This window comes from Cibotium barometz, chromosome 27 (genome assembly GCF_041138505.1).
Source record: "Cibotium barometz isolate CiBa-2024 chromosome 27, ASM4113850v1, whole genome shotgun sequence".
Classification (NCBI taxonomy): Eukaryota; Viridiplantae; Streptophyta; class Polypodiopsida; order Cyatheales; family Cibotiaceae; genus Cibotium; species Cibotium barometz.
The window spans coordinates 18,241,677-18,269,664 of NC_141072.1; the positions used below are offsets into that span (position 1 = coordinate 18,241,677).

The window sequence follows — 27,988 nt, forward strand, 5'->3', positions numbered from 1 at the left end:
TTTGGTTATGTTCTACCATTGAAATCCGGTACTTTTCTTGCTCTGGAAACAAGAAAGGAGTATCCAGATTTTCGCAAAAAAAAAAAATTGGCAAAGATTCTCTTTGAACTAAACACTTGAGAAGATCTCAATGGAATGCTTGAAAGAAAGACTTGCGTGTGTACAAAGATCTTTGTCACCTCTACAACCTCCCAACTTCCTACTACTCTTCTACCATGGCAGGCCCGAACTGTTCCGGAGTAATGTTGGGGCCTAAAGCAGAGGCCAAGGTATCCATACCCGAAGAGTAGATAGGGTAGTGGTCAAAAGAGAGAAGGAGTTCTGCAAGGCTTGCATCTGCAAGGCGATTTGTGCCTGACGTTCCGAAGAAGAACTTCGAGAGCAACTTTGAACTCTTGGAAATCTGATTTGGACACATAATCATCAAAAAGATCGGCATCGGTATCTTCCGTAGCCGGCAAGCCTTCACGTTCGATAAGGGGCTCCAACTCGGATTCTTGTGAAGAGAGCAAGTGGAGAGAAAATTCGATCTTGCACAAGAAAAGTGCGAGAGAACTTGAGTGCTCACATAAGGGGTTTATATAATCTTCCCCAAAAGCAACTTGAGCTTTTGCTTTTGTGTTTATATATATATATATATATATATATATATATACATATATATGTATATATATACATATATATGTATATATATACATATATATGTATATATATGTATATGTATATATATGTATATGTATATACAACTCCGAACAAAGCTTGATGACAAAGCAATTAAATGCATTTTTGTGGGCTACAGCAATGAAAGCAAAGGATACCGTCTTTATAATCCAACTACACGAAGGATTTTTGTCAGTAGAGATGTGGTATTTGCTGAAAATTCAGAACAGCCCATGGTCAGCTTGTATAAAAGCAATGATACAGGCTTACAGGACATGTTTGATGGACTTTTACCCATTGCAATTAGGGGGGATTCAGATCAGCCAGCCCCTACACAAGAAAATCCACATGTAGAACATGTGGACCAGCCAGCCATTCAGCCCCCTTCTATGGAAGAAGTGGAAGATCTTGTCAGGGAAGAGCAAACAGCCATAGACACAGCCAAGTCAGTGCCAAGATGGTTGCTGAAAACTTTGCAAGAAAGCAAACTTGCAGCTACACTCACAGGTAGAACAAGGGCTAGTTCCAGCCATGCTTTGAATGTACATCGTGGGGAGTCTGCATTCGCAATGGGTGGTCTCTTTGATTCAGAAGAGCCTTCTTCTTATGAAGAAGCACATGAGAATGAGCATTGGTTGCAAGCTATGCAAGCTGAAATTTCTTCTATCATGAAGAACAATACATGGGATCTTGTGGAATTGCCTAAAGGCAAGCATGTAATTGGAACAAAGTGGGTGTACAAAGTCAAAAGAAAGTCTGATGGTACTATTGACAGGTACAAAGCAAGACTTGTGGCTAAAGGCTACTCCCAGAAAAAGGGAATAGATTATGAAGAGACTTTTGCTTCTACTTCGAGAATGACCACAATAAGATCAGTGATTGCATTGGCTGCCCATAAAGGATGGAAAGTGCATCAATTGGACATCAAAACTGCATTCTTAAATGGGGGTTTACAGGAGGAAGTATATGTAAATCAGCCCATTGGTTTTGTAGTTCCTGGTGAGGAACATAAAGTATGCAGGTTGCACAAAGCATTGTATGGGTTAAAGCAAGCTCCAAGAGCTTGGTATGATAAGATACATGCTCATCTAACCAGCCAAGGTTATGAGAATAGTCCAACTGAAAGCACATTTGTATGTGAAGAAAACCAATGCCGATATTCTCATAGTCATCTTGTATGTAGATGACATGCTCATTACAGGTACTAGCAAAGCACAAATTTCAGATTTCAAATCTGATTTGAAAGCTGAATTTGATATGTCAGATTTGGGACCTTTACACTACTATCTCGGCATACAGTTTATGCATACAGATGATGGCATTGTTATGCAGCAAACTAAGTACATAAAAAGTTTGCTAAAAAGGTTTCACATGGATGAATGTAAGCCCATTTCTACTCCGGTAGAACCAGGTGTACGGCTTACTATGCATGATATTGGAGAGCCTTTTGAGGCCAGCATTTACAGCCATGCAGTAGGATGCCTCATTAACTTGTGTAACACGAGGCCAGACATATCTTTTGGAGTGTCTTTGTTGAGCAAATTCATGCACAGCCCAGGCACAAAGCATTGGCAAGCAGTCAAACGCATTTTTCGTTATCTTAAGGGTACCCTGGATCTTGGTTTGTTCTATCCCAGGGGGGGGCAGCTTGCAGCTTTTTGCATACAGTGATTCAGATTGGGCTGGTGATTATGATACCAGGCAATCCACCAGTGGGAATTATTTTTTTCTTGGCAGTTCATGCATATCTTGGTTGAGTAAAAAGCAACCCACTGTTGCTACATCTACTTGTGAGGCTGAGTACAGGGCAGTCTTTACAGCTACAGTAGATTGTGTATGGTTAAGGAGACTATTGGCTGATCTTCGTGAGTGTCAGCAGACACCCACCACCATTCTCACTGATAGCCAGAGTGCTATGGCCGTGGCACGAAATCCAGTATTTCATGCACGTACCAAGCACATAGAGATTCATTATCACTATATCAGAGAGAGGCTACATGCAGGGGAGATCAGTTTATCTTATTGCCCTACACAGGATAATGTTGCAGATCTATTCACAAAGGCTTTACCTCGAGAAAAGTTTGAAGCTTTCCGCAAAGCTTTGGGCTTACTCTCATACAGAGAGTGATCTGCTACCTTGTACAGGTTCACACTTCCACTACAGGGGGGATTTGTAGGCATATGCTCACTTATGGTAGTGCTATGTGTGAACAGGGCTTAACCAAGGGCACTTTTTCCCATGTGGTTTTTCCCCTTGGACATCAAGTGTGAAAGGACACTCAACATATAATATTTTGTACTTCTATATTATATGGATGTGGCACACATGCAAGGGTTGACTTGCATTTTGTGGATACCACGCTTTTGGCTCTCTCTCTCTCTCTCTCTCTCTCATTTCTGTGTGTGAGCTTCTCTACCCTGCACCTAACCCTAATGTGCAGGTTTGTGTGTGTGAGTGTGTGAGTCCAACACCCAACATTTGGCTTATCGTCGGTCACACCGTCAGTCTCTTTAATAAAGTGGATTGCTAAACTCGCGAAACTCACGGTACAGAAGACGGTGTGAGCATTTGTGTGACAGGATCCTCCAATACGAATACTTCCGCTACATGTTACAGCAAGGTGCACATGGCATTCCCTCTTGCTTAACTTGGCAGCAAGTTCAAGGCTTCCATGTAGTCTGCCAACAACTAGGGGTACTCCTAAAAGAACTCTTCATCCAACCATACTATTTCATGAGTTCCTCGGTCTTTAAACTTCGTATAAAACTGTCGTATTCTTCAACCAAAATCATGCTTCCTTCTATGGAGGAGAATTTGCTATGGCTCTATAGACTATGACTTCGGCTACGTCGATCATATTTGGTTGTTGCTCTTCTGATCTATCCTACAATGCTGGACCTATATATGGCTTCAACCAAGAAACATGAAAGACATTGTGCATACTACATAGTCCAACTTTCCGGCAACTTTAACTTTAAAGAGACATCACTTAACTTCTGAATGACAGAAAATGGGCCGAAACTTCGGAATGAAAGCTTGGGACAATGCTTGCCCACTTGCTTTAGCCGTTGATTCATGATATGGAGATATACCCAATCCCCTTCCTTAAAGTTGACATCTCGCCTGGATTCGTTGGCTTGCCGGGAATATGCTTCCTAAGCTTTGGCAAGGCGCTCCTTATCTAACTCAATGATTTCCGAGAATGTCTCAATTGTCTTATTGGCCTCTAGAGATAGTGATACCTATCTCATCAAAAGCCATGAGAACCGGCGACCAAATGTTGCCTCATACGGCGTCCGGCCAATACTCGATGTGTGAGTATCGTTTAGGATTGCTTGAACCAATGGAAGGTATTGTTCCCATTTCGACTGCTGGTCGTGAAAGGCCAATTGATTGTATATTCATATTTGGCAATCTGTTTGTGGATAGAATGCACTGGACAACTGCAACTTAGCCCCAAAATTGTCAAACAATGCTTTCCAAAAATGGGACGTGAACTTAAGATTTCTATTTGATGTGATTGTCCATGGCAAACCACCAATGGGATACCAAAACCGAATGAACAAGCAAGCTATGTCCTCGACTGTGGCTGTCTATTTGAATGGAATGAGCATGCAAAACTTACTGAATCTGTCCACAATTGTCATACACTATGTAGCCTACGAAGTCCATACTGATCTCGTAGAGAAATAGGCAAAGGCTGAAGTAACCCTTCCTGTATTGTATGAGGAACTTTCACCTCTGACATGATTGGACCTGTTGGTAGACATCCCAAGGCATTTTAGGCCAATACAATGACCTCTCTAACTTCTCCAAGGTACTGTTGATACCCCTATGACCTTCAACAAGAGAATCATGGGCATCATAGAGAAGGACTTGACGCTTTTCCTTTAGTACACAAAGACGGTTCTTGAAAAACAACCAACCATCTTGTATACTGTAGTGGCCTGGTTCTGAACTGAGGACCAACTGATATTAAGTCCCGAACGATTCCGATTCCAAATATTGTGCCTTCATGCTGTCTAAGTCTTTACCTTGAATTTCCAACACAGTGGACTCCTGCAATGTTTGGATGGTGCCTTTTCGACTAAGAGCATTGACAACGGGGTGGTTCTTACTAGGGACATATTCAATCATTCCCCCAAATTGTTGGAACAATTGACATCTAGACTGCATGTCACTCCATTGGGCACTAGGCATGGTTTGCAATCATTTAAGTGCCTGGTGATCTATCTGTGAAGTCCCTCTCGTAAAGGAAGTGCTTCCAATGTTTAAGCGCGGTCATCACCCCCAAAAGCTCCTTGTCATACACCGAATAACTCTTTTCAACGTCATCAACTTGCGGCTATAATACGGCTATAATAAGCCACTGGCCTACCATCTTGTTGTAAAACAACTCCAATGGCGAGGTTACTGGCATCAGTAATCACCTCGAAAGGATCATCCCAAGATGCCAACTTCAAAACTTGTGGCATGCGAGGGATTGATCGTAGTAAAACAACCTTAGGCTAAACTAAACTTCACTTAATGATACTTAAGAGATGGACAATGGTGTCAATGCAATGCAATGTAGCTATATTAAATAGATGAGTTACAATAAAGATCTATATGTTGGTCCTAGATGAGTATCTATCTCGGGAAGAGAGAGAGAAGCTGAATACTAATGATGAATGACTATTCCCTTCTCCAATGTTGAGGTCCACCCTTGGAATGCTAGCTTTCCTCTATTTAGGAAACAAGAGATGACTGAACTGAATGCTTATTGAATGCTGAATATGTTGGATGCTAAATTGTGGACTCCCCTTGCTTCCTAGGAAGGAAACGCTGAGAAGAGGCCATATGCTGAGATGATCAATGACTGAATGATGCGCTTCTCTTTATATGCTGGTCGATTTTGCTGACTACTATTGTCGGCCATATGCTTCTCGTCGATTGCTAAGTACTACTATCGGCTCGGACCTCACGACTGCAATAAATGCCCTAATAATGTTGTCGGCTGCTAACCAAGCCCTATCGGTTGGCTCCACAAACCACGATATGATATGATTAATGCTCTAAATGCCTATGATGCTTTACGTGCCGCAGTGGGTGCTGTAGAATCCCCCTACACTGTTGTAAATGCTGTGATAAATGGATTAATGCTTGAATGTCCTACTTAATGCTCTGTTTAATGATTATGATTGCTAATAATGCCATGTCACTTGTACACCGACTCGGTGTGCACATGACATTCCCCTCTACTAAACTGTTGCTGGGTGGTACACCTGGAAACCTTTCGACTCCTCTGTTGATCCTCCTCCGCTGAAACCACTGCCCCCTTCTAACTTCTTCTGTCGGGACTAAGGTCGACTGCGGGAGTTGAATCCTTTGAGCCAAAGACTTCTTCACTAAATCACTACGGGATCCGAATGGCAAACGCTGCGAAATCTGCTTGGAAATACCTGAGTCGCTCCACTGACCTGTCCATGAAATCTTTTCACACACCATCTCCGTCGTTCCTGAACCTCTGAACCTTCTGAGGCGATGTTGGAGCAAACTTCCGCCTTCTTATGTGGAAGAGAACCCCCTGCTGCCAATTGAATATATATATATACCTAGATGAATCCAAGAACATGCCCAAATTCACCTTTTAGGAACGTGCATGTTATATACTCATGGTAGTCAACCCACAAGACTATATAACTATCAACTCCATTATGCATAGTATGGACTAGATACTATGACATCCCCACTAACGTCATCAGTGCCCAATAGTGGGTGTAGAACTCTGTATCAAGATATGCTCTCACACACGCACTCCACACACACACACACACACAAGAGCATATATTCACACAAAGCCCTTCGTATTGAGTTTCTGTCAAACCTCCGGAGATGTAGGGCAGACTCAGCCATAATGAAGCCTAGCACAAAGGGAAGTAGCAAATAGAAAGAATTAGTACAGCAAATAAGTAGTTGATAGGGCAAATGCACCGCTAAAGATACCAATTGAAGCCCAAAACTCCATTTACTCCTTTGATGATGGATGTCATTCTTCCCCAGAGAACTCATGGGTAAAACCTATATGCCTTGCAAATGCGAGATGCTAGACTGATTGCTAGGATGACTACTATGCTGATGCAAGCCATGTGCAACCCTAAATGCTATGCAAGAATGTAGATGGATGGGTTACTGATGCATGCCTAAGGGGAAAACCCTAAGGATGGCTTGCAAGATCTTGAGAACTGGATTTAACTGAGCGGAAGCGATTAACATACTAACTTACTGAATGACTTTTGGAATGAACATGAACTAAGGCTGCTTACCCTGTAAAGCTCTGACACCAATGTGACATACAAGGGATTGATCGTAGTAAAACAACCTTAGGCTAAACTAAACTTCACTTAATGATACTTAAGAGATAGACAATGGTGACAATGCAATGCAATGCAGCTATATTAAATGGATGAGTTACAATAAAGATATAAATGCTGGTCCTAGATGAGTATCTATCTCGAGAAGAGAGAGAGAAGCTGAATATTGATGATGAATGACTGTTCCCTTCTCCAATGCTGAGGTCCACCCTTGGAATGTTGGCTTTCCTCTATGTAGGAGGCAAGAGATAACTAAACTAAATGCTTACTGAATGCTGAATATATTGGATGCTGAATTGTGGACTCCCCTTGCTTCCTAGGAAGGAAACACTAAGAAGAGGCCAGTTGCTGAGACGATCAATGACTAAATGATGCGCTTCTATTTATATGTGTTGTGATGCTGGTCGGTTGCTGACTACTGTTGTCGGCCATATGCTGCTGGTCGGTTGCTAAGTACCGATGTCGATTGGGACCTCACAACTGCAACAAATGCCCTGATAATGTTGTCGGGTGCTGACCAGGCCCTGTTGGCTGGCTCCACGATCTGATATGGTTAATGCTCTAAATGCCTATGATGCTTTACGTGCTGCAGTGGGTGCTGTAGAAGCCCCTTACACTGTTGTAAATGCTGTGATAAATGGATTAATGCTTGAATGTCCTGCTTAATGCTCTGTTTAAACTTATGATTGCTAATAATGCCATGTCACTTGTACACCGACTGGGTGTGCATGTGACAAAACTGGTGACTCAGAGGCAACTTTCTTCATTGCTTGGAATGCCTCTAAAGCCTTGCCCGTGAGACGGACACTTTCTTCTAGAGACGTGTTGGAAATTATTTCATCCCCAGATGGACTTTCCCATGCATATTCATGCTTGTATCTGGCTCCATATGAAGCCCTGCATTGGCATATCTTAGCAGAGATTTTTCAGCATTTTTTCTACCATTTTTCTGGTATATTTTTAGCATTTCTTTGCTACAGCCAAGCTGTCGGCCTGCTACAGCTGGCCGACCAGCTCCTCTCCCACATATATATAGGTGGCTTGGCTTAGCATCATTATCATCTCATTTTTCAGCTTCTACAGTGATAGGCAGCATCTACGGGACCTCCCTCATGCTGCTCACATGATGTACTACCTTTTCTGGTGATATTCAGCAGTGATCTTCTTTTCTCCTTTATGCTTGCTGTCCATATACAGTGTTGTACAGTTCTTGCAGCATTTCTGAGTGGGTATCTCAGCATAGTACCCATTCTTTCATGGTATCAGAGCGGGAAACATCTACAGGGACCTGCGTTTCTTTTCCCATGCTGCTGTTGACTGTTTACAGCATATAGGAGCTGTCTACTGCTGCATTTCTTCATCAGCAACCTGCGTTTGACAGTGGAGCTGCGGGACTGCCTCAAGTGCTGCAAATTTCTTGCTACTGTAGGCTGCGTTTTCTGCATAGCTTCTGCGTTCTGCTGTTGTTAGCTGAAATTCTCTTAATTGGTGCTGAGGATTGGAACCTTGAGATAGTCTACTTCTTCTATTTTCAGATTCCCACCCTCCCTTCCCTTTCTTTCTTCTTTCTCTTGCTGTGCACAGCTTGAGAGGAGGTTGTCAGCCGACCACATGAGACAGAGGAGGATTATTTGTCTGCAGACATGGCTTCAGGAGACCACTTCTCTATAGCCATTCCTTCTCCTATCTCTTCTCCCGCTCCATCACAACTGAAAGAATGTGCACAAGCGGAAGCAATGAACATGAGAGAGAGAGAGAAAGATTGCAAGCAAGAACTGAGCTTTATTAGCTTGAGGTTACAGAGTACAAGAGCCAGCAAATAGGGCAGGAATGATATGTAGGAATGAATAAGGGAGCAACTCTTATATACTAGTACATGAAACAGTCGGCTGTAGGAAAACAGGCCGACAGCTCCACGACAGCATAAAAGAGACACCTCAGCATGGCCAGTACTGAGTACACCGCGGAAAATGCACATGTCAACTTGTTGTCTTCAGAGAACATAATGCCACTATAGAGAGCAAAAGAAAATCTGCTTGGCTCCAAACTCAAAGTAGAACTATGAACACATCACATCCAATAACCTCGAACAAATGAACATGGAACACATCTTGTCCATAGTCTCTGCTAACCAATAGTTCTGGAACTCATCCGAACCATGAAGGAAACTTGGTTGATCCTAGAACTCATCCGGACCATCAAGTGATCTTGCCTGTCTTTATACTTGGAACTCCGACACACGGGTCCCATGCTCCAGATTTAATATAAGAGAGCTTTTGAAAGCCCCCTCTCCCGCCCACAAGCTGTTTCTGGAAGACAACACGCAGGGGGGTGCCCTTAGGATCAGAGCAAGACACCAATCATATTCTCTCCAGATTGTAAGGCCTTGGGAGAGCGGGGGTTGTCACTAGACGAGTCTGTGTCAGTGTCATGTGACTTGTCTTTGCCCTTCTTGGAAGACTTGCCCTTGTCCTTGGCTTTGCCTTTGTCCTTTGACTCACAATCCTTTGACAAGTGGCCTTTCTTCCCACACTTGTAACACCGACTCCGAACTTTCTTCTGCACTGTCGAGTGCCTGATCAGGTCCAATAGACGATGAAACTTTCAATTTCCCCTGAGAAACTAGGATGGATTCCTCTTCCAAGAGGAGAGTACACAGATCATCAAACTCGAGGGAACGTGTTGTGATCTGAACCCGCAAAGCTCGGGAAACCATGTCATAATCTGCAAGAAACCTGATGAGGAGGAGAGCAGCTAACTGAGAAGAGGTCAGGGCAGTACCCATTGCCACTAATTGGTCATGAATTACCTTAATCTTCATCACAAATGACTGCATGGAGGTCCCTGCTGTAAACTCCAAAGAAAAGAGCTGACCCAATAGGTTGACAGACCGCATTGTAGAGTCCCGTGCATATAGGTCTGTCAGCTTTCTCCAAACAGAAGCAGCACAATCCAATGTTTGCACGGCGGGGGAGACCTCTGGTGAGATGGCTCGTACAAGTGCAGAGTGAGCTTTTGAGTCTTGATTCTCCCAAGCTGAAAGTTCGGTGAGAAAGGCATCCTCCTAGTCCTGAGTCCACTTCCTAGAGCTGGTAGGGCGTTCGGGCTTTCATTCGTGGCCCTGAACAATCTCCCAGAGACCCTTGTGTGTGAACCAGACCTTCATCTGTAGCTTCCAATGATCATAGTTTGTACCACTGAGCTTGTCCTCCTTGTTCGTGCAGGAGGGACCCATGTCTCCCTCAAAGAAGCTATGTCTCAAACAACCTCTGTAGCTAAGCAATCCACGTGCTCTCTCAAGCACCTTTCCACAGGATCCAACTAGGGACTAGCAGCCACCTCTGAAGATACAGGCTGGACAGCAGCAAAAGAAACGCAAAAACACACCACCGGGAGCCGCCTACCGGATCTTGGAGGGAGAGGAGCTGATGTGCCACTTGTCTCATGCACTTACTGAATCTGCAGCTAGACCTCCTCCACTTGCCTCTGTAGAAGAAAACGCAGCCTGGGGGCTAGCCGACAACAGTTGGAGAGCTTGTAGAGCAAAAACGCAACTAAGAGAGAGAAACGCAGCCATTGTTTTGAAGGATCTACAGCCTGGAGAATCTAGGGAAGCAAAAAACGAAGAGGAAAAGATTGTGCAGTAGCCAAAGCCTAGGGGAATGATACCATGAAAGAATGTGCACAAGCGGAAGCAATGAACATGAGAGAAAGATTGCAAGCAAGAACTGAGCTTTATTAGCTTGAGGTTACAGAGTACAAGAGCTAGCAAATAGGGCAGGAATGATATGTAGGAATGAATAAGGGAGCAACTCTTATATACTAGTACATGAAACAATCGGCTTTTTGAAAACAAGCCGACAGCTCCACGACAGCATAAAAGAAAAGATGCAATATTTTAACCACCTGGATACCCTGCTCCTGCCGCTCCACAAGTGGTTCCTATTCCCAATCTTTCCTCTCTAAGTTTCTCTCCTCCAGGTCTTGCTCCCACCCCTGCCAACATACCATCCTACAATCCTCCCCAAGTCAGTGACTCCATGAAGCTTACAGCAACCAACTATCATACTTGGTCTTTCTACACTCAGTTGTTGCTAGAAGGAGCCACTGTGTGGATGGCTATCTCCACACCTCACTTGGTGGATCCTGCTTACTCGAGCTCGTCTTATCATCATCCATTGCATGACTCCATCCATACAGGCACAGTTTGTCTCCTCTCGGAGTAATGCTCTTCAGATGTGGACAGAGATCCAGAGGAGGTATGGGAGAGTTTCGACAGTTGGGAGAGTTTCGACAGTGAAGATTGCCAAATTGGAGTCAGATCTGGAGAAGCTTACCATCTCTGAGTCAAATAACTTGATTGAGAAGATTAGAGAGTTCTCCCGTATCAAGCTGCAACTTGAGGAGTACGGGAGCACCATCAACAATCCCATCCATAAACTTCTTGGTAAGTTGCCTGCTTCCTTTGATTCTTTCAGGGATAATATTTATTTCCATGATCCTCTCCCCCCTTTTGAGGAAGTCATGAGTTATCTCCATGACAAGTGCATGCTTCGCAGAAAAGGCAAGTCGGAGTCTGCTTTTGTTGCCTCTAACAAGGGCAAGGGCAAGGGCAAAGGCAAAGGCGGAAAAGGGAACTCCAACAACAAGCAAAAAGTCACCACAAAGTCATCTTCTAACGACGATGATTCTGACAATTCTAACAGCAACAAGGGTTCCAGGATGAAGGAATCTTGTGAGTTTTGTGGCCGACTTGGTCATTCTTCAGAGGCCAAATGTTTTGCACGACAGGCTGCTTCCCGCAAAGCTAAAGCAAAACAGGAGTCCTCCTCCGATGGCTCAGACACTTCACCCACAACAGATGGCTCAGATACTTCACCAACGACAGAGGAGAGTACGAAGTCTCATGCTAAGATGGCTTTTCTTGTTGTCTATGATCCCCCTGTTCTTTCATCTTCACAGGAGCAGGATGAGTACATCCTCGTGGTCACACAGGAGACTTTTGATTCAGAAGTCAGTGCCCTATTCGAGACAAAGGATTATTTACAAGAGTTTCTGATAGAGACCTTATCAGTTCCTCTAATCCCTTTGGATGAGTACCTTCCTTCTCTTGTGCTGTTTCATGCTAATGCTATTATTGCAGATTCTCTCCTCTTTCCGAGGAGGATGATGATTCTTCTACAGCGCAGGTGGATGATTTTTTTGAGATAACAGATTCTGGAGCTTCCTACTTTGGCAGCTTCTCTCCTGGCAGTTGCTTCTCCTTGATTCTCCTTCGTGTGTTTCAGAGGAGGCATCTTCCACTATCTTGGAGCCTGGTCCTACTTCAAACCTGGCAAATTCAACTATCACTAATGATCAGTTTGTTCTAGTGGTTGTTTCATTTCCTTCTTCTTGAGAGGAGGCTTCTACTTCGGTCCCAATACTTGTTCCAGGTGCAGAGGCGGTACCACATTTTTCGGACTACTAATTTCTTCGCGGATCACCTTTAATAGAGTAATTAGAATATGCAAAATGTGGAGGGAAAAGTGAGGGTGAAAATGAAAAAATCCAGCCAAGAGATTTCATCCCAATGAAATATGAGCAATATAAAAAAGCATTAAAACAAGAAACCCATCACCTCAGTGCAAAATCACACAGATCCGAGTGTATGTAGGCGACTAGTTTTTTTTGCAAATCCATCATGTAGAAGTATCAATTGAAGCTCAAATTCTACGAGCAAGTCCGCCTTGGTGGGTATAACTTTCCCCTCGCAGGATTTTTACATAGCTTCTCTGATTTGCGCAAATTTTCCCGATTTGCAGAGCTGGAAACATGTCAAAAATTGCCGTGTGGAGATCAAATTGGCTGCAAGGTTTGGGTTGTGAAGTCGCCTTATATTCAGCAATAAACTCCTAGAACAATAAGCTAATTGATGCTCTATGTAAGCCGCATAGAGCTGCTCTACAACTGACTGTAACTTGGTAATGGCAGACTCTTCTCTGAGTTTTTTATGATGATATTGCTTTTCACTGTGTTTTTTATGATGATATTGATTAACTAGATATGATTAGAGATGATAAAAATAAAGCTTGATGTGTGTACCATGCTTTGATACCACTATTGGAATTCATGGTGGATCAAAGCACACATCAATCTTCATGGTGAGAGCATCATTGGACTAAGCCAGAAAAGATTAATTTAATCACTAATTAAATGAGCATAATGACTAGAAAATGAGTGGAATGAAAGAGTTATATTTCCATCCTTGATTATTTCTTCATTGATTTCTCTTACCTTCTTACATTCTTTTACTATTGACTGCCATTTCTACCTGCTAGTATTTTACGGCTTTACCACCTAGATAAGCTTAGCACCCATTCCCATGCTAGGATGTCAATGACTTTTCAACACCCCAAGTACATCAATTTGACCAAAAGTTACAAAGGTCTTTGCTTGGTGCGCAAGCTGCATGTAGGAGGCACCACAAATGGAAGCTGGAGAAAAAACGCAGTTACAAAACAGTGTACTCCTCAGACCTGAGCTGAGTTCACAAAAAAGAAGTTGCACCTTGGGCATCTCGTGTAGTTTCTCTTGAGTTGGAGCCATGAGATCCTCCACGAGAGCTGCATGGAATATGGTACCATCATCGAGCTAATTGAAAATTTCAAATAGTTATCTCGAAATTTCAGACTCCGAGTGACAGGTTTACCAAGTGCCTAAATTCCCTTTTGAAATGAAGGAACTAGAAAGGGTGGATGATCCATTCGCATACACAAAATCTAGGGTGCATTTGCATCATGCGTAGTTGTCTTAATTAAGTGAAATCTTAAGATCTCTCCGGGTTACACTGTACTTCATTTTGAACCTTAGAGACTCCTGACCGGCAGACAGTCACTGCCAATCTGGCTCACCTGGCTCACTTAATTACATTCACTCTCAGAATCAAAGCCTCCCATCGCTTTCACTTTTGGTGCCATCTGTGACGAGCCCAGGATTTCCAAGAAGGGGTTCCCAAAACCAGCTCCTCCTTCCTTAGATGCCCCATTAGGAAGGGAAAAACCCACCAAGGTTTGCCTAAAGCTCAAGGACACATGTCTAAGATAGCTCTCAAATCAATAAACACGTAGAACCAGCAGCATGAGACGAAACAAGCATTTGATCTAGAGTGCAAACACATAGAATCAACATCATGAGACCCAAACAAGTATGTGATTAAGGGCGTACTTAGCTCAGTGAGGAACAGAAGCACCATGAAAATTGAAGATATGAGAGTGATGACACCGCCGGACAGCGATCGGCTGTAGAAATCCTCGTTGATTTTGGGGAAGGCGTCCAGCTGCCTGATCCGATTGAGGGCCTGCATGTTGTGTATGTATAACCTGCTTGCTTGCTGTCTCGCAGGAGATCCAAAACCCTAAAAGCTAAGTGCAAATACAGACTGGTTTTCTTTCTGCAAAAGAAGAAGCCTTCGCTGCAATCGCAGCTTGGCAGGGAAACGCGACAGCAACAGTCGGCATCTCTCTGGCGGCTTTCATAAGTCTATTTACATAGAGTCTCCGTTAGGCATGATTCACATATGAAAAACAAAAAAAAAACCAAAAAAAATCAAACAAATATATTTTTCCCAATTAAGTCAGAATAAGCAGACGTCTAATTTTCCTGTCAAAAATCCACACATCAGTTTTTTAACTGAATTTTTCAAAACCTCAACCATCATGTGTTGTTTGAAAAACAAAAAACAAACAAATATATTTTTCCCAATTAAGTCAAAATAAGGAGACGTCTAAAAGGAAACAAAAAATCAAAAAACAAACAAATATATTTTTCCCAATTAAGTCAAAATAAGGAGATGGTTTTTTTAGCATTGATCATAGCCACCCGCATTTCAACCCTTTAAAGGAGTGTTGAGTGACGAGTGGTGATCAATGCAAGGATGCAACACAAAGATGCAAGCAGGAAAACAAGAGACTTGACATTCTTATTTAGGGCTCTTGTAAAAAGTTCCAAGTTGTAGGTGAGTGTGGGAGTGGGCTTGAGAATAATCCCACATGGGAAGTTTTGGGAGTTTTAGGAGTTTTAGTATAAAAAGTGGCTCATTTGAGAGCTTAGGGACACATTGGGCTAAACTCATGCTTGAGCTCTCTTGAGACTAGCTCTCCCTCTTGTTCATAGAGGTGCAAGCTCTTCTCTCTCCCCATCTACACTATTGTATGAGCAATGCTCTTCTAAATCTATGCAATGAGATGATGTTTTTCTCTCTTCTCATTTCTATTCTCTAGTGTGCATGCTTCTTTGTTGATGCTAGTGGATTCTCTATTAAGCTTTGTGTGGTAGTGGATTCAAGTTTAAGGTTCTCCATAGCTTGTAGCTTATCCATGGGCAAGGCATTTCTTGAGTAGTGAATGAGAATGCATGCTTATTTCAAGTTCCATTAAGCTTCAAGGTTTGTGTGCATGCTAGGGAAGTAAGTGCTTGAGAATGAAGTATGCTTTGAGCTTGTGTATGCATTAGCTTAGCTTTCTTCTTGTATTGGATGCATGAATGAGTGGGATGATGAGTGAATGAGTTATGGCAAGATTGAGCTTGTGTGTGTAAAGTCTATGTCAAGGTAGTGGTGTTCATAGCATTTTCTCTCCATTCGTGGATAAGCTTCCGTGCACCGGTACGGGTTAAATCCCTAGCTCCGAAAGGAATGCAAATCCCATTGGATTATTTATATATATATTTTTTAAAAATAATAATAAATAAATAAATAAATAAAATTCAAAAAACTGGACACTGCGTATGCATCTACGCTCGGGAACAATACTAGGGGGACGTAACACTAGTACACCATCTAGGGTAACCACTCAAGGGAGCAGCACTCAATCGGTTGTTGGCAACTTGGAGAGCATTCTCGAGACATCTTCGGAGTCTCAAACAGAGAGCCTCTCAAGAACCGAGAGTGATATTTCAATGGACATAAACGAGTCATTTGGCATGAATAGACCGTCCACACCCATTGGTATGGCAGATTCTGCTAATCCATTTGAAATCCCAGATGGGGAGTTGATTGACAACATGAGACTCCATTTCTTGTATACAAACGCGCATGGCGGTGAGATCTACAAAGATCCAATGAGCCGGTTTGTTGTTAAAATTGCAGACATTCATTCTGCATTTGAACCAACACCATGGGTAAACTACCAAGATGATATGTACATAGGTAGAAATGGAGTACGCTACGAGGTCACCAAAAATCCTGAAACAAGTGGATGCTTTGGGTGTACTTCAACCTAGCGCACAAGCAAAGCAGAAAAAGGAGCTTCCATCGGACCCAAATGTGCCAGGAACATCGCGTTACGCCCATTTCTTTACTTGAAGAATTGTTTTCCGACAAGAATTGGGAGGATAGAAAAACGGGAAAAGAAAAAGAAACTAAGAAAAACCCATGGGACATAGTAAAAGAAATTCCAGTAGTCAAAATCAATCAAGACGACCCAATTAAAGAGGTGTATAGGGATGTGGTAGAAACCTACTATGCAACCACTAAGCACCCGAGCTTAGAGCTTCCAGTCACGCATACAATAACTGTAGAGCATCTAGAAGGTTTCACTAAGCGTGTTCATGATAGATGGGGGAACGACTTTGGAACCCTTGAATGGCCAGAGGTTAGGGCAATGACATGGAAAGGAAGACCCCTTTTCACTGAGGTGTCTACCTTAGACACGGCACGTCCAGATGAATCTGCCTTTCGAGGAGAAACACTAGCACCACCATGGGCTAGAACCCCAAGTGTGGCTCGACCAGCACCTTCCATGCGAACAACTGCTAAAGGACCAGTCTTTCCAACGATTGATCCTACGAGGAGACCCGGGGCTATTAGAGAATCTAGGGGAGAAGAAAGACCACGAGCAAGTGGATATGTACCTCCAAGAGAACCCCATAGACCAAGTGAACTGACATTTGAAGAGCCTAGATTTAGAGGCTGAGACTCATATAGGAGACATGACGATAAATATTCTAGAAAAGTGAGACCATCTGCACTGCAAAAGCTTGTCAAGAAGTATGACGGATCCGGTGACCCATATGACCATATAGCAGCTTTTAAGCAAGCTATACATGCGGAGCAAGTCACGGATACGCATACGCAAATCGAAGGATTTGGTTTGACGCTAGAGAGTAAGTCTTTATCATGGTTTCAGACTTTAGAGCCTGAGGCAAAGCGATCTTTCAATGGGCTGGAAAAGAGCTTTATAGCTGCGTTTTCAAAAATGGGAATTAAGCACGATGCGGTAGCTCAAATTTATGCTTTTAAGCAAAAAGATCAAGAATCTATACGAGATTGCGGAAATAGGCTAAAGCAGTACATCAATCGATGCCCTGACGATGAGAAGCCAAGCCAAGGGAGATTAATTTCTATCTTCCTGGAAGGCTTACGAAACAAGACGCTTCACGCTCACTTGTACGCAAAGAAGCATGTCATCTTCAATGAGTGTTGCATGGATGCCATGGATTACGATGACAACTTTGACATGACTGGCATGGGAAACCATGATAGTCATCCGGATGATAAACGTAGCTCTGGGAAGGACTCTGACTCTAGTGTGCCATTAGTTAATCCAGATCAGATTGCCGAGATAGTATTGAAAAAGATGGGGCAATACTACTTACAGACCTTCCTACCGACCCCAACCATCATACATGCATACTGTATCTACAGGTCCTTACGTCTGTGGAGGATGTGGAGGTAGCCATAAAACCGAGCAGTGCCCAACCTTCTCACCATTGGTTGGCAATCAACCAACAAAGAAGTGGTGCCAGCTTTGTAAATGGAACTACACACATGTGACTTCAGACTGCAATCACATTGCAAGGATACAAAGGGAACAAGCAAACAACTCTGCACCTAGGCAGCAAGTTGTGAACCATGAGAGAACCTTAGTTGCTCAAGAGCAAGCACGGCCGGTGCTTGCTCTTGAGAGAACCTTAGTTGCTCAAGAGCAAGCACGGCCGGTGCTAGGAGCTCAACCTCCTCCACCTGGCACAGCTTCCTTTAGATATGTGGAATATGAGAATCCTGAATTAGGTACGGAGATGGTTAGCTCTCAACCATGCTACATCGAAGTGGAGCATCCTCTTCCCTACTTTGAGAACCCAACCGGACCAAGCCTATTTCATGACTTTAATGGAGACCCAAGCTCTGATGCTTATAGGATCTCAGCCAACCAAGACTCAAGGTTATCCAGGACCATATCCTACAAAGAGACTATACCCCACGCAACAAACAGGGCCATGCTACGAATGTGGTGGACCACATTGGGCGAGAGAATGTCCAAACAAGAAACGACCCCTCTTAGCTAACATAGGCACAACATCTACGTTTCCACCTATAGAGAGGTTTTGCCAAGGGTGTAGCATTGACCATCTACCAAAGGATTGCTTGTTGAAGCCTGCGGATCTGGCAGCACAAAAAGCTAAAGCACCCCTCAACTATGTTGAAGTGATTCCATCACCCACGACATCTGAGGAGGAGAACGAACTAGTGTCGCTAAGAGTAGTGACTAGAGCCCAAGCGCAAAAGAACGTCAAAGAGGTTGTTGAGAAACCCTCTGAGATTAAGGTTCTATCCAAAGATGGAAAAGAAAGAAAGAAATCAACTCGACGTAAACCACGCAGCAAGGGGAGTAAGAAGTCGAAGGAGCAGAAGAGCTCTGATGGAGGAAATTCTATCCCAAAAGAGCTAGAAGGAATGTTGAAAACGAAACAAATAGGAGAGAAAACTCAAAATGAGATGATTTACCTCATACCAATGCAGACGAGTCAAAACCATTGACTATTGCGAATTTTGGAGATGAAATTCCTGAAACAGAGGAAGCAGTAGCAAGGGAGATGTGGGAAGCGGTGCAAAAACAAGTTGAGGATCTAGCATCTTCTGACAAGTCACCACCGTTATCTATAGTAGAATTCTCGAATCAAAGGGTTCAAGAATTTGATGCTTTATCTCTACCAGATGATGCTCAGACTGTTGTCTCAGCTCGGAGCAACAAGCTCACATGCAAGACACTGCCCTCATATTTAGGAATGTACGAAGCACATAGCCAAATCATGCGAGTACCATCAATGACACGACAACCTCATCAGGAACGAGACATAGAGAGTTTACAAGCTTTAATGTCGGCACCAGCTACGTGTACCCTTCCACTCGCAGAGTTCTTAAAGCTTAGGCCAAGATTGTGGGGAGAAGTGGCTACACAATTAACTGAGCAAGGATTGTGGAACCAGAACATCCAGGTTAAGGAGTTGTTGAAGGCAAGGGCTTCTGGGCTAATGCTTGAGCAAACAATTCCGGTTCCTGTGAACAAAGTTGGCAAGCATTGTGAAGACGATGAAGGAAATACTACGCTTCCTGTGGAGATCAACAAGATTGAATCTATAGCTATTCTAGATAGCGGAGCAGGGGTGAGTATAGCAACAAAAATTGTATGGGAAATGTGGGAAAAACCTGCAAATTAGAAGTACAAGGATGAGTTTACAATTGGCAGACGGAAATCTAGAGAGTCCCATAGGATTGCTTGAGAACATTATGGTCAAGTCATGTGGCATTGAGTACGGACATACCTTTGCTATCGTAGACTTTGGTAAGAACACAAATTACGAAGTGATCCTAGGAAGGCCATTCATGTGCCAATTCAAAGTGATTCAAGACTGGGGTTACAATTACTTGTACCTCAGACATGAGAATGTAACCACGAGGGTGAATCTGAAAAACCATGCTTATCGAGATGTGACGCACTCTCCTGTGGATGAGTTTGATTCCGCTTCTTCAAAAGCATCGGGAGCAACTATGTCTGAAGGAACTGATCTATGGATCTGTGGAGTATCTTGTCGAGACTTGTAACCTGGAAATGTTACCATAGACAGAAGTGTGACGACGATGAGGCGTATATCCCTATACCTTTTCTTGAGAACTTGATAGATCCCTTAGAATGGAACCATGTTTTAGCTACCATAGACACTTGTGCATTGCCAAGGCAAACACAGTTCTGTGATCCAGATGGGTATGACATTATTCCCGTAAGAATGCTAAGACCGATCTATGCAGAGGAACCTCAAGAAGCCCCTAGGTATAAAGCAAACAAATCATTATTGCTAGGAGATATGGTATCTATAGAGAGGAAGTATCCCCTACTGTGATAGAGACATCCTCAAAAGATCCAATGATTTGGGTGAATAATGACAATGACAATACACAAGGATGGCATGTGCCAACATCTCTCTTATATGCACAAGGCTAAGGAAGGGGGGAAGCACTTAGAATTCAAATCTGGTTACCTAAAGCAGCTCGCAAGGCAAGACCCAATGCTGCCAAGGAACATCCAAGGAATACAAAGCTAAAGAGGAGGTTCACCAAAGCCAACAGTTTCACCTCCAACAAGACCACTCAACAACGGTGGATCCCAAAGAAGGTTCTGCAAGCACAAGGCTACTACGAGGGTGCTACTACCTTGTGGCTACCTTGTGGCTACCAAAGAAGAATGCAGGGACTACTGCAGCAAAACATAATTATGTTCCTGAATCTACTCAAGAACAAAAGCAGTCAATACCACCTCACTTACAGAAACCAAATCAATACTGGAAACCACGCCTTACCAAGCCTGAAAGAGTCCAGGTGGAAACACAAGCTGACGCGTCAATCGGACATCATCAGAAGGTCTCGAACAAGAAGGGATACTCCAAACTGACATGGGAAGAAAAAGGCAAGTGGGTACCTTTACCCACTTCTATCTCAGAGGCAACACATCAGAAGGAGGACATTGCAAGCGAATCAAGTTCAGAGTCTATTCCTCAAAACACAAGCAATGTCAAAGTTTGTCTTACAAAGCCGACAACTTTCAATCAGGCTCCTACACAAGTAGACTCCCTGACTATCAATGCGTTCTTCCTACAACTCCAACTATTTGGAATGTCATCGGCATTCTACTCTTTCCCTATTCAAATTCCACCCCCAGTGCAAGACTAGCAGTTGTACTCTCTTAATAAGAACTAGAAGCCAGGGCACTTTTTCCCATTGGGTTTTTCCCCTCGGCCAAATCCGGTGTTTAGCACCAATGTTTTTTTATTTTTTGTCTTTTTAATTTTATTTCTGTTTAGTTTGTTTTATCAGAATAAAACAGATAGAAGCACCAAACTACATCGTCCGCTTCAGTACCGCAACTGACAGTCATACAATCAAGTGCAAACAATTCTTCACCAACCAGCGCTTTAACAAAAACAGGTGAACTCATGCCAATCTCTAGTGTTTTCTGTATTTTTCTTGTTGTTTGATTGTTTATAAAATTCACTTTACTAAGCATGGCAATATGCATCTCCTTTGGTCTAGAGTAGGGATAGCATTCTAGTGGCTTTAGACTTGATAGTGTAAGTTTGACCGTAATTGTTTTTACCTGTTTAGCAATGCAAAGTAATTAGTGTTTTGTGCTAAAGGTAGAGTTCCAGACCTAGGACAAAGAGACTAAATTAATCATAGGACCGTCAGTGGATATCTTGCCCTTACTGGGACATTGCTTAGGGACAATCTAATAAACCTTACATAACAAAAATTGGCATGACAAAAATAAAAGAAAAGTGTATATGTTTGTGGTATTGCCTTGTTATTCATGGTAGGCGAGGGAGGTCTATACCTTTCCCAGACCAATGCCTTGTGTAGCAAGGATAAGCCATACCGCGGGTGCGCAAACATACTCTTGAAGAAAGCCCTGTCCAAAAAGAAAGAAAGAAAGAAAGAAAGAAGAAAAAAAAGAAAAAAAAAAGGACAGAAAGGCACCAAGAGAAATGCTTGTCTAATCCAGGATGGTCGTCGTTGTGCTTAAAATATTAAACCTTAACACTAAGCAATATCAAGAGTCTGCCAATACATAATTATGTTAGATTTACTAGTGTTGAATCGACATCTTTGACTTAGCATAGGCTAGGTATACTACTTGATAGGCCCCCTCGATTAACTGTTGTCTTTTGCCTTCTAAGAAAAGAACACTATATTTGGCATAAAACATTCTTTACATTAGTTAGCTCTGCAGGTAGTAATTATTAAGGCTTGAACAAACCTATTCAATCTCTACACTGCTTCAATGTTTCCTTCCTCTAGCTAATTGGACGTTTATTGCCATGTCTTATTCAGTAAAATTGCTTGTTTCGTTATTGTCTGTCAGTAACTTTTGCTTTCAAAAAAAAACACACAAACCACCTATCGTTTTGCTTGCAGGTACACACTGGAGATGCTACTCTTCCTTGGCATCTACGCGCTCGAGGACGTGCGCAAAATAGGAAGGGGGGAATGTTGAGTGACGAGTGGTGATCAATGCAAGGATGCAACACAAAGATGCAAGCAGGAAAACAAGAGACTTGACATTCTTATTTAGGGCTCTTGTAAAAAGTTCCAAGTTGTAGGTGAGTGTGGGAGTGGGCTTGAGAATAATCCCACATGGGAAGTTTTGGGAGTTTTAGGAGTTTTAGTATAAAAAGTGGCTCATTTGAGAGCTTAGGGACACATTGGGCTAAACTCATGCTTGAGCTCTCTTGAGACTAGCTCTCCCTCTTATTCATAGAGGTGCAAGCTCTTCTCTCTCCCCATCTACACTATTGTATGAGCAATGCTCTTCTAAATCTATGCAATGAGATGATGTTTTTCTCTCTTCTCATTTCTATTCTCTAGTGTGCATGCTTCTTTGTTGATGCTAGTGGATTCTCTATTAGGCTTTGTGTGGTAGTGGATTCAAGTTTAAGGTTCTCCATAGCTTGTAGCTTATCCATGGGCAAGGCATTTCTTGAGTAGTGAATGAGAATGCATGCTTATTTCAAGTTCCATTAAGCTTCAAGGTTTGTGTGCATGCTAGGGAAGTAAGTGCTTGAGAATGAAGTATGCTTTGAGCTTGTGTATGCATTAGCTTAGCTTTCTTCTTGTATTGGATGCATGAATGAGTGGGATGATGAGTGAATGAGTTATGGCAAGATTGAGCTTGTGTGTGTAAAGTCTATGTCAAGGTAGTGGTGTTCATAGCATTTTCTCTCCATTCGTGGATAAGCTTCCGTGCACCGGTACTACGGGTTGAATACCTAACTCCGAAAGGGATGCAAATCCCATTGGATTGAGCTACACACGGATCATGCTACTCTTGCTACAAGTGTAGAGAGTCTTCCGTCTCTCCAAGGAGGATTCACCTGGGCAAAGAATTGCGTACATAATACAATAAAGATAATATGTTTTTGGTAATACACACATTATCCATTGAGGTTGCAAGATATACACACATCCGAGGAAAAAAAATATGTTTATGTAAGCAATCATGGTAAAGTGAATGTTAAATCTAAGAGAATACTTTTGGTGTGCTAAATAGTTTGGTCTTAAGAAGATGGGTGTCATGTATACTTCATATACACCCACAAATGGCCCAAGGGAATTTGATTAGGTGTATACACACACACCAGCATGGTATACACCTGCCGTTATATAGGGAAAAGCTATCCTAAAAGCCTTAGGAAAAGTAAAAGTCAAAATTTGGCTCCTCTAAGAGAAAGCTACATCTAGATTAGCCTAGCTTAGAGAGATTAACCTAGGTTTAGAGAGAGAAGTGGTAATTATCCATCATAGTAAAGTGATTAGTGCCCAAACTGGGCTTATGTTGACTTATATACAATACCCCCTTTTCACATTACACTTTAATGTGTCCATGGGCATGATCCTTTTCCCATTCTCCAAATCTCTTGGTCTCAGGCCCACATTACATGAGACCTTTTAAGCTTTGTTACAAACCCTCCCCACCCAAGAGGTTTTGTCCAACCATTGATGTACACAAATATCATCCACATGGATGGAATATGCCACTAAGGATTCATGTCTGTTGAAAATACAAGTGAATAGGGTGTGTGCGGGAACAAGCCCTTGGATAGAGGCTGTAAAAGAGAATGTGTAAATGTGAAAGAACTGTGAAAAGGTGAGAAGAATCTACTGGGAGAGAATAAAGGGTAGCATGAGAAGATTTAGGAAGTATGGAGATATTCTGGGAAGTGTGGAGATATTCTAGGAAAAGTGAAGAGGTGGAGAGAATCAGGGAAAAGAGGTGGAGTGAATCAAGGAGAAATCAGTGGGATTTGATGCTTGGATGTAAGCTCTATAAATTGAGGCATTGCCCTAATGAGAATTTACTGGTTTTTTATTATCCATGCCTACATTAATCTATTTGTTAATTACCCACTAATCACGTCTTAATTATTTACTAATCACTTTGTTAATGATGTTGATTCTAGTGTTTGATCCACCGTAGCTCATCACAATGCCCTAATTTCAACATGGTATCAGAGCCATGCCTAGAATCCATCAGGTTTATGAGCCCATTATCTAATTAATCAAGATTAGTAGATAATTAGGAAATAATCTAATTTTTAGTTATTTTTCAACTGGCCTCTGTACCCCCAGCCAGTGGAGGAGCTCCCTCTCCTTGCACACATCACATTAGGCCAAATCCTTCCAGCCATAGCTAGCCAACATCATTGGGCTCCAGCCTATGTAAGAAACGTAGCAAACCGCCCATGCAAGCACCAGATTTTCGCAGATTAAGGAGCGCCATTTTTTCTGAGCAATTTGCAGATCTTGTCTTCATCAAATCAAATCAGCCTAATTCCTCATAGCTCCAGGGGTTTTCAAGCATGCTCTACAAGCTGGTGAAGACAGAATTCAATTTCATCAAGTCTACAGTGAGATCCAAGCTCTTCATCAAATCTGCACGTGACTTTGGTAAAACAGAGATTAAGCTTTCAATATTTGGTCAAATCTTGTGTTTATTGGCTTAATCCTCTACTAGACTCATTGCTATTGATGGCTTTGAAAGCATTTGAGCTCATTTGAAGTCTAAGGCACCAGATCTAGACTCCCCGCATACTCTGTTTTCTGCACACAAAATAGTGGATTAATTTACTAATCAGTGATTAATCAGTGCTAATCACTGTATTTTGGTGCAATTGAGGGTTCAAATTAACCATTAGGTATCTGATACAGATCCCTATAACTTCATATTGCAATTCGGAGTTGGTTTGATACTCCAACCATTCCGTACAAATTGGCTACCCTTGATTTAATGTAATTTCTCGTGATTTTATGCTGATAAATTTGTTTGTAATCATCTCTTAAACACTAGATTGAGTTATAAAATGGGATCAGACACTGCCCTTGTCTAGAATAAGACAAGAGGTAAGACCTCTTGCATAAATTTGGGTTTGCATTGCATAATGACACAAGATAGACATCAAAAACCCAAAGGAACTGTCAGCAGCAGCAAAATATTGAAACATGTTGCTCACATGGAGCAAGAAGACCTGACGGACAAGCTCATGGCCCCAGCCATGAAAGAAGAAGAACATCTCCTTCCAAGAAGAAGATCCACACCAAGAAGATCTAGAGGAAGCATTGAAGGAAGACATGGACACGAGAAGAGAAGCTGCCCCAAGAAGACTGAAAGAAGAGACGGACGCGTGGAGAGAAGCTGCCACGACAAGAAGACTGAAGAAAAGAGAAGATGTGAGGCTCCAAAGAGTGAGGAGCCATGTGAAAATTTCTGAGAGAGAGAGAGAGAGAGACCCCACAACCCAATGTAACCTGCCCCAACAAAGTAAAACCACCTCTGAGCCACCGATGATATAGGCCACGTGGTAGATGTATGTGTGAGCACTTTAGTCAAGGTCGCGGGCACTTATAGTAGCCTTGGACACATAGAGAGAGAGAGTGTCAAGGACTATGGAGTTTAGGGACTTGAGGCACTGGTCGCGAGCTATCAAGTAAGAAAGAAACTTGATACAGGGTCCAGGTGTGCTAAGTTAACTTGAGGGGAGGAGACACTGGTCGCAGACTATCAAGTAAGGGGAGGCAAACTTGGTATAGGGTCTAGGTGTACTAGGAGTATTCACTTGAGGGGAGGTGTTGAAAATACAAGTGAATAGGATGTGTGCGGGAACAAGCCCTTGGATAGAGGCTGTAAAAGAGAATGTGTAAATGTGAAAGAACATGTGAAAAGGTGAGAAGAATCTACTAGGAGAGAATAAAGGGTAGCATGAGAAGATTTAGTAAGTATGGAGATATTCTGGGAAGTGTGGAGATATTCTGGGAGATATTCTGGGAAAAGTGACGAGGTGGAGAGAATCAGGGAAAAGAGGTGGAGTGAATCAAGGAGAAATTAGTGGGATTTGATGCTTGGATGTAAGCTCTATAAATTGAGGCATTGCCCTAATGAGAATTTGCTGGTTTTTTATTATCTATGCCTACATTAATCTATTTGTTAATTACTCACTAATCACGTCTTAATTATTTGCTAATCACTTTGTTAATGATGTTGATTCTAGTGTTTGATCCACTGTAGCTCATCACAATGTCCTAATTTCAACAATGTCAACTTCTTGCTCTCTTCTCGTGCCATGTATGCGTCTGGTTGTAAACTAAGAACTTTCAACATCTTGATCTCTTCACATGCCATGTATGTGGTTCAAAAAATGCATGTGTATGGCTATAAACTGTCCCCAAAGCCTTCAAAACAAGCCATAACATCTACCCCATAATAGCATAAGAGCCTCGTGTAGCTTCCACCCATTGCATCGAAAACCCAAGAGTATAGGGCTATCCACAATGAATTTACATGAAATTCTAGCAAGCTAATTCACTGTTGTTAAGCCTCATTGGACCCCTCAAATACATCCAATAGCCCTTCAAACCCTTCCAATGGAGAGACGGGTTGCCAAGAAGCTTCTTCCTTAGGTAATTCTCACCATTTGATTAAGTATTCCACCGAATTTCAGTTTGCGAAGAATCCATTGTCTTGTACCCAAAATCAATTCCAGCACATTCTCAATCATTCCCTCCTCATCCATTGGAGGTAGTTCATCTTGCACTAGAACTTCCGGCCCAAGGTAAGCCTTAAGATGTGATACATGAAACACATCATGAATCCTTGTGGATGGAAGCACCAATTAAGAAACTTCACCAACACGTCTCAAAACCTTGTATGGCCCATAGTATCGATGAACTAACTTGGTGTTTGTGTTGCCTTTCCATCTCCTCTTTTGCATTAGGATTCAACCCCTCTTGCTAATTGGCATATTCACTTTGTACCCATAAAGTACCTCAAAAGGTGACATGCTAATGCTCTTATGATGCGTACTATTATGAGCAAACTCGAAAAGCCGTAACCACTTATTCCAAACACCTTGCATATCATGGCAATAATGCCTCAAGTAAGTCTCCACCCACTTGTTCACCCTCTCAGTTTGCCCATGAGTTTCGGGAGGCAGTGCTAGGTGTCTAAACAATCCCCATGATCTCAAACAATGTCCTCCAAAATGTACTCATAAACTTCACATCTCAGTCACTAACAATTTAGTCACTAACAATTTGTTGTGGCGCTCCATGTAACTTGAACACATGATCTACAAACTATTTTACAACCATAGATGCTAAAAGTTTTACCTTGGAAGGAATGAAATGTGCTACTTTTGTCAAGTGGTCCACCACCACATAAATGCTATCCCATACTCTCCTTGTGTGAGGTAGCCCTATGATGAAATCCATAGAAATATATGTCCATTTGCCATCGAGAATGGGAAAAGGCTGAAGCAAACCATCAGGCTTATGTGTGGGATCCTTGTTTTGTTGACAAGGTAAACAACTTGTCACAACAGCATACACATCTTTCACAAAAGCATAAACAACTTGTCACAAAAGCATACACATCTTTCCACATTCCCTTCCAATAAAAACTCTTTTGCACCTTCTCTCAAAGGTCTTGAATAGCCCCATGTGCCCCCGATAATGAAGAAGAATACATCTCTTCTAACACCCTCTTCTTGTGGCTCGATGTAGGCACGAGATAAACTTTGGTTTTGGAGTAAATGAGTCCATTACGAAGCTCAAAATGTAGTAATTCATTTATTGGCGCCACGTCCTCATCCAATAGGTACTCCTCTTGGATAT

General features: G+C 42.4%; 1 protein-coding gene across 1 annotated transcript in view; it reads right to left on the reverse strand.

Moving 5' to 3' along the window:
* LOC147623125 (uncharacterized) overlaps positions 1 to 14,558 on the reverse strand; it is a 149,912-nt gene extending 135,354 nt beyond the window's left edge. Inside the window, exon 1 of the mRNA XM_086821189.1 lies at positions 14,221 to 14,558. Within this exon, the coding sequence (XP_086677315.1) occupies positions 14,221 to 14,359 (139 nt within the window). The 5' untranslated portion in view covers positions 14,360 to 14,558. The remainder of the gene's footprint in view (positions 1 to 14,220) is intronic.
* Between the last annotated feature and the right edge of the window lie 13,430 nt (positions 14,559 to 27,988).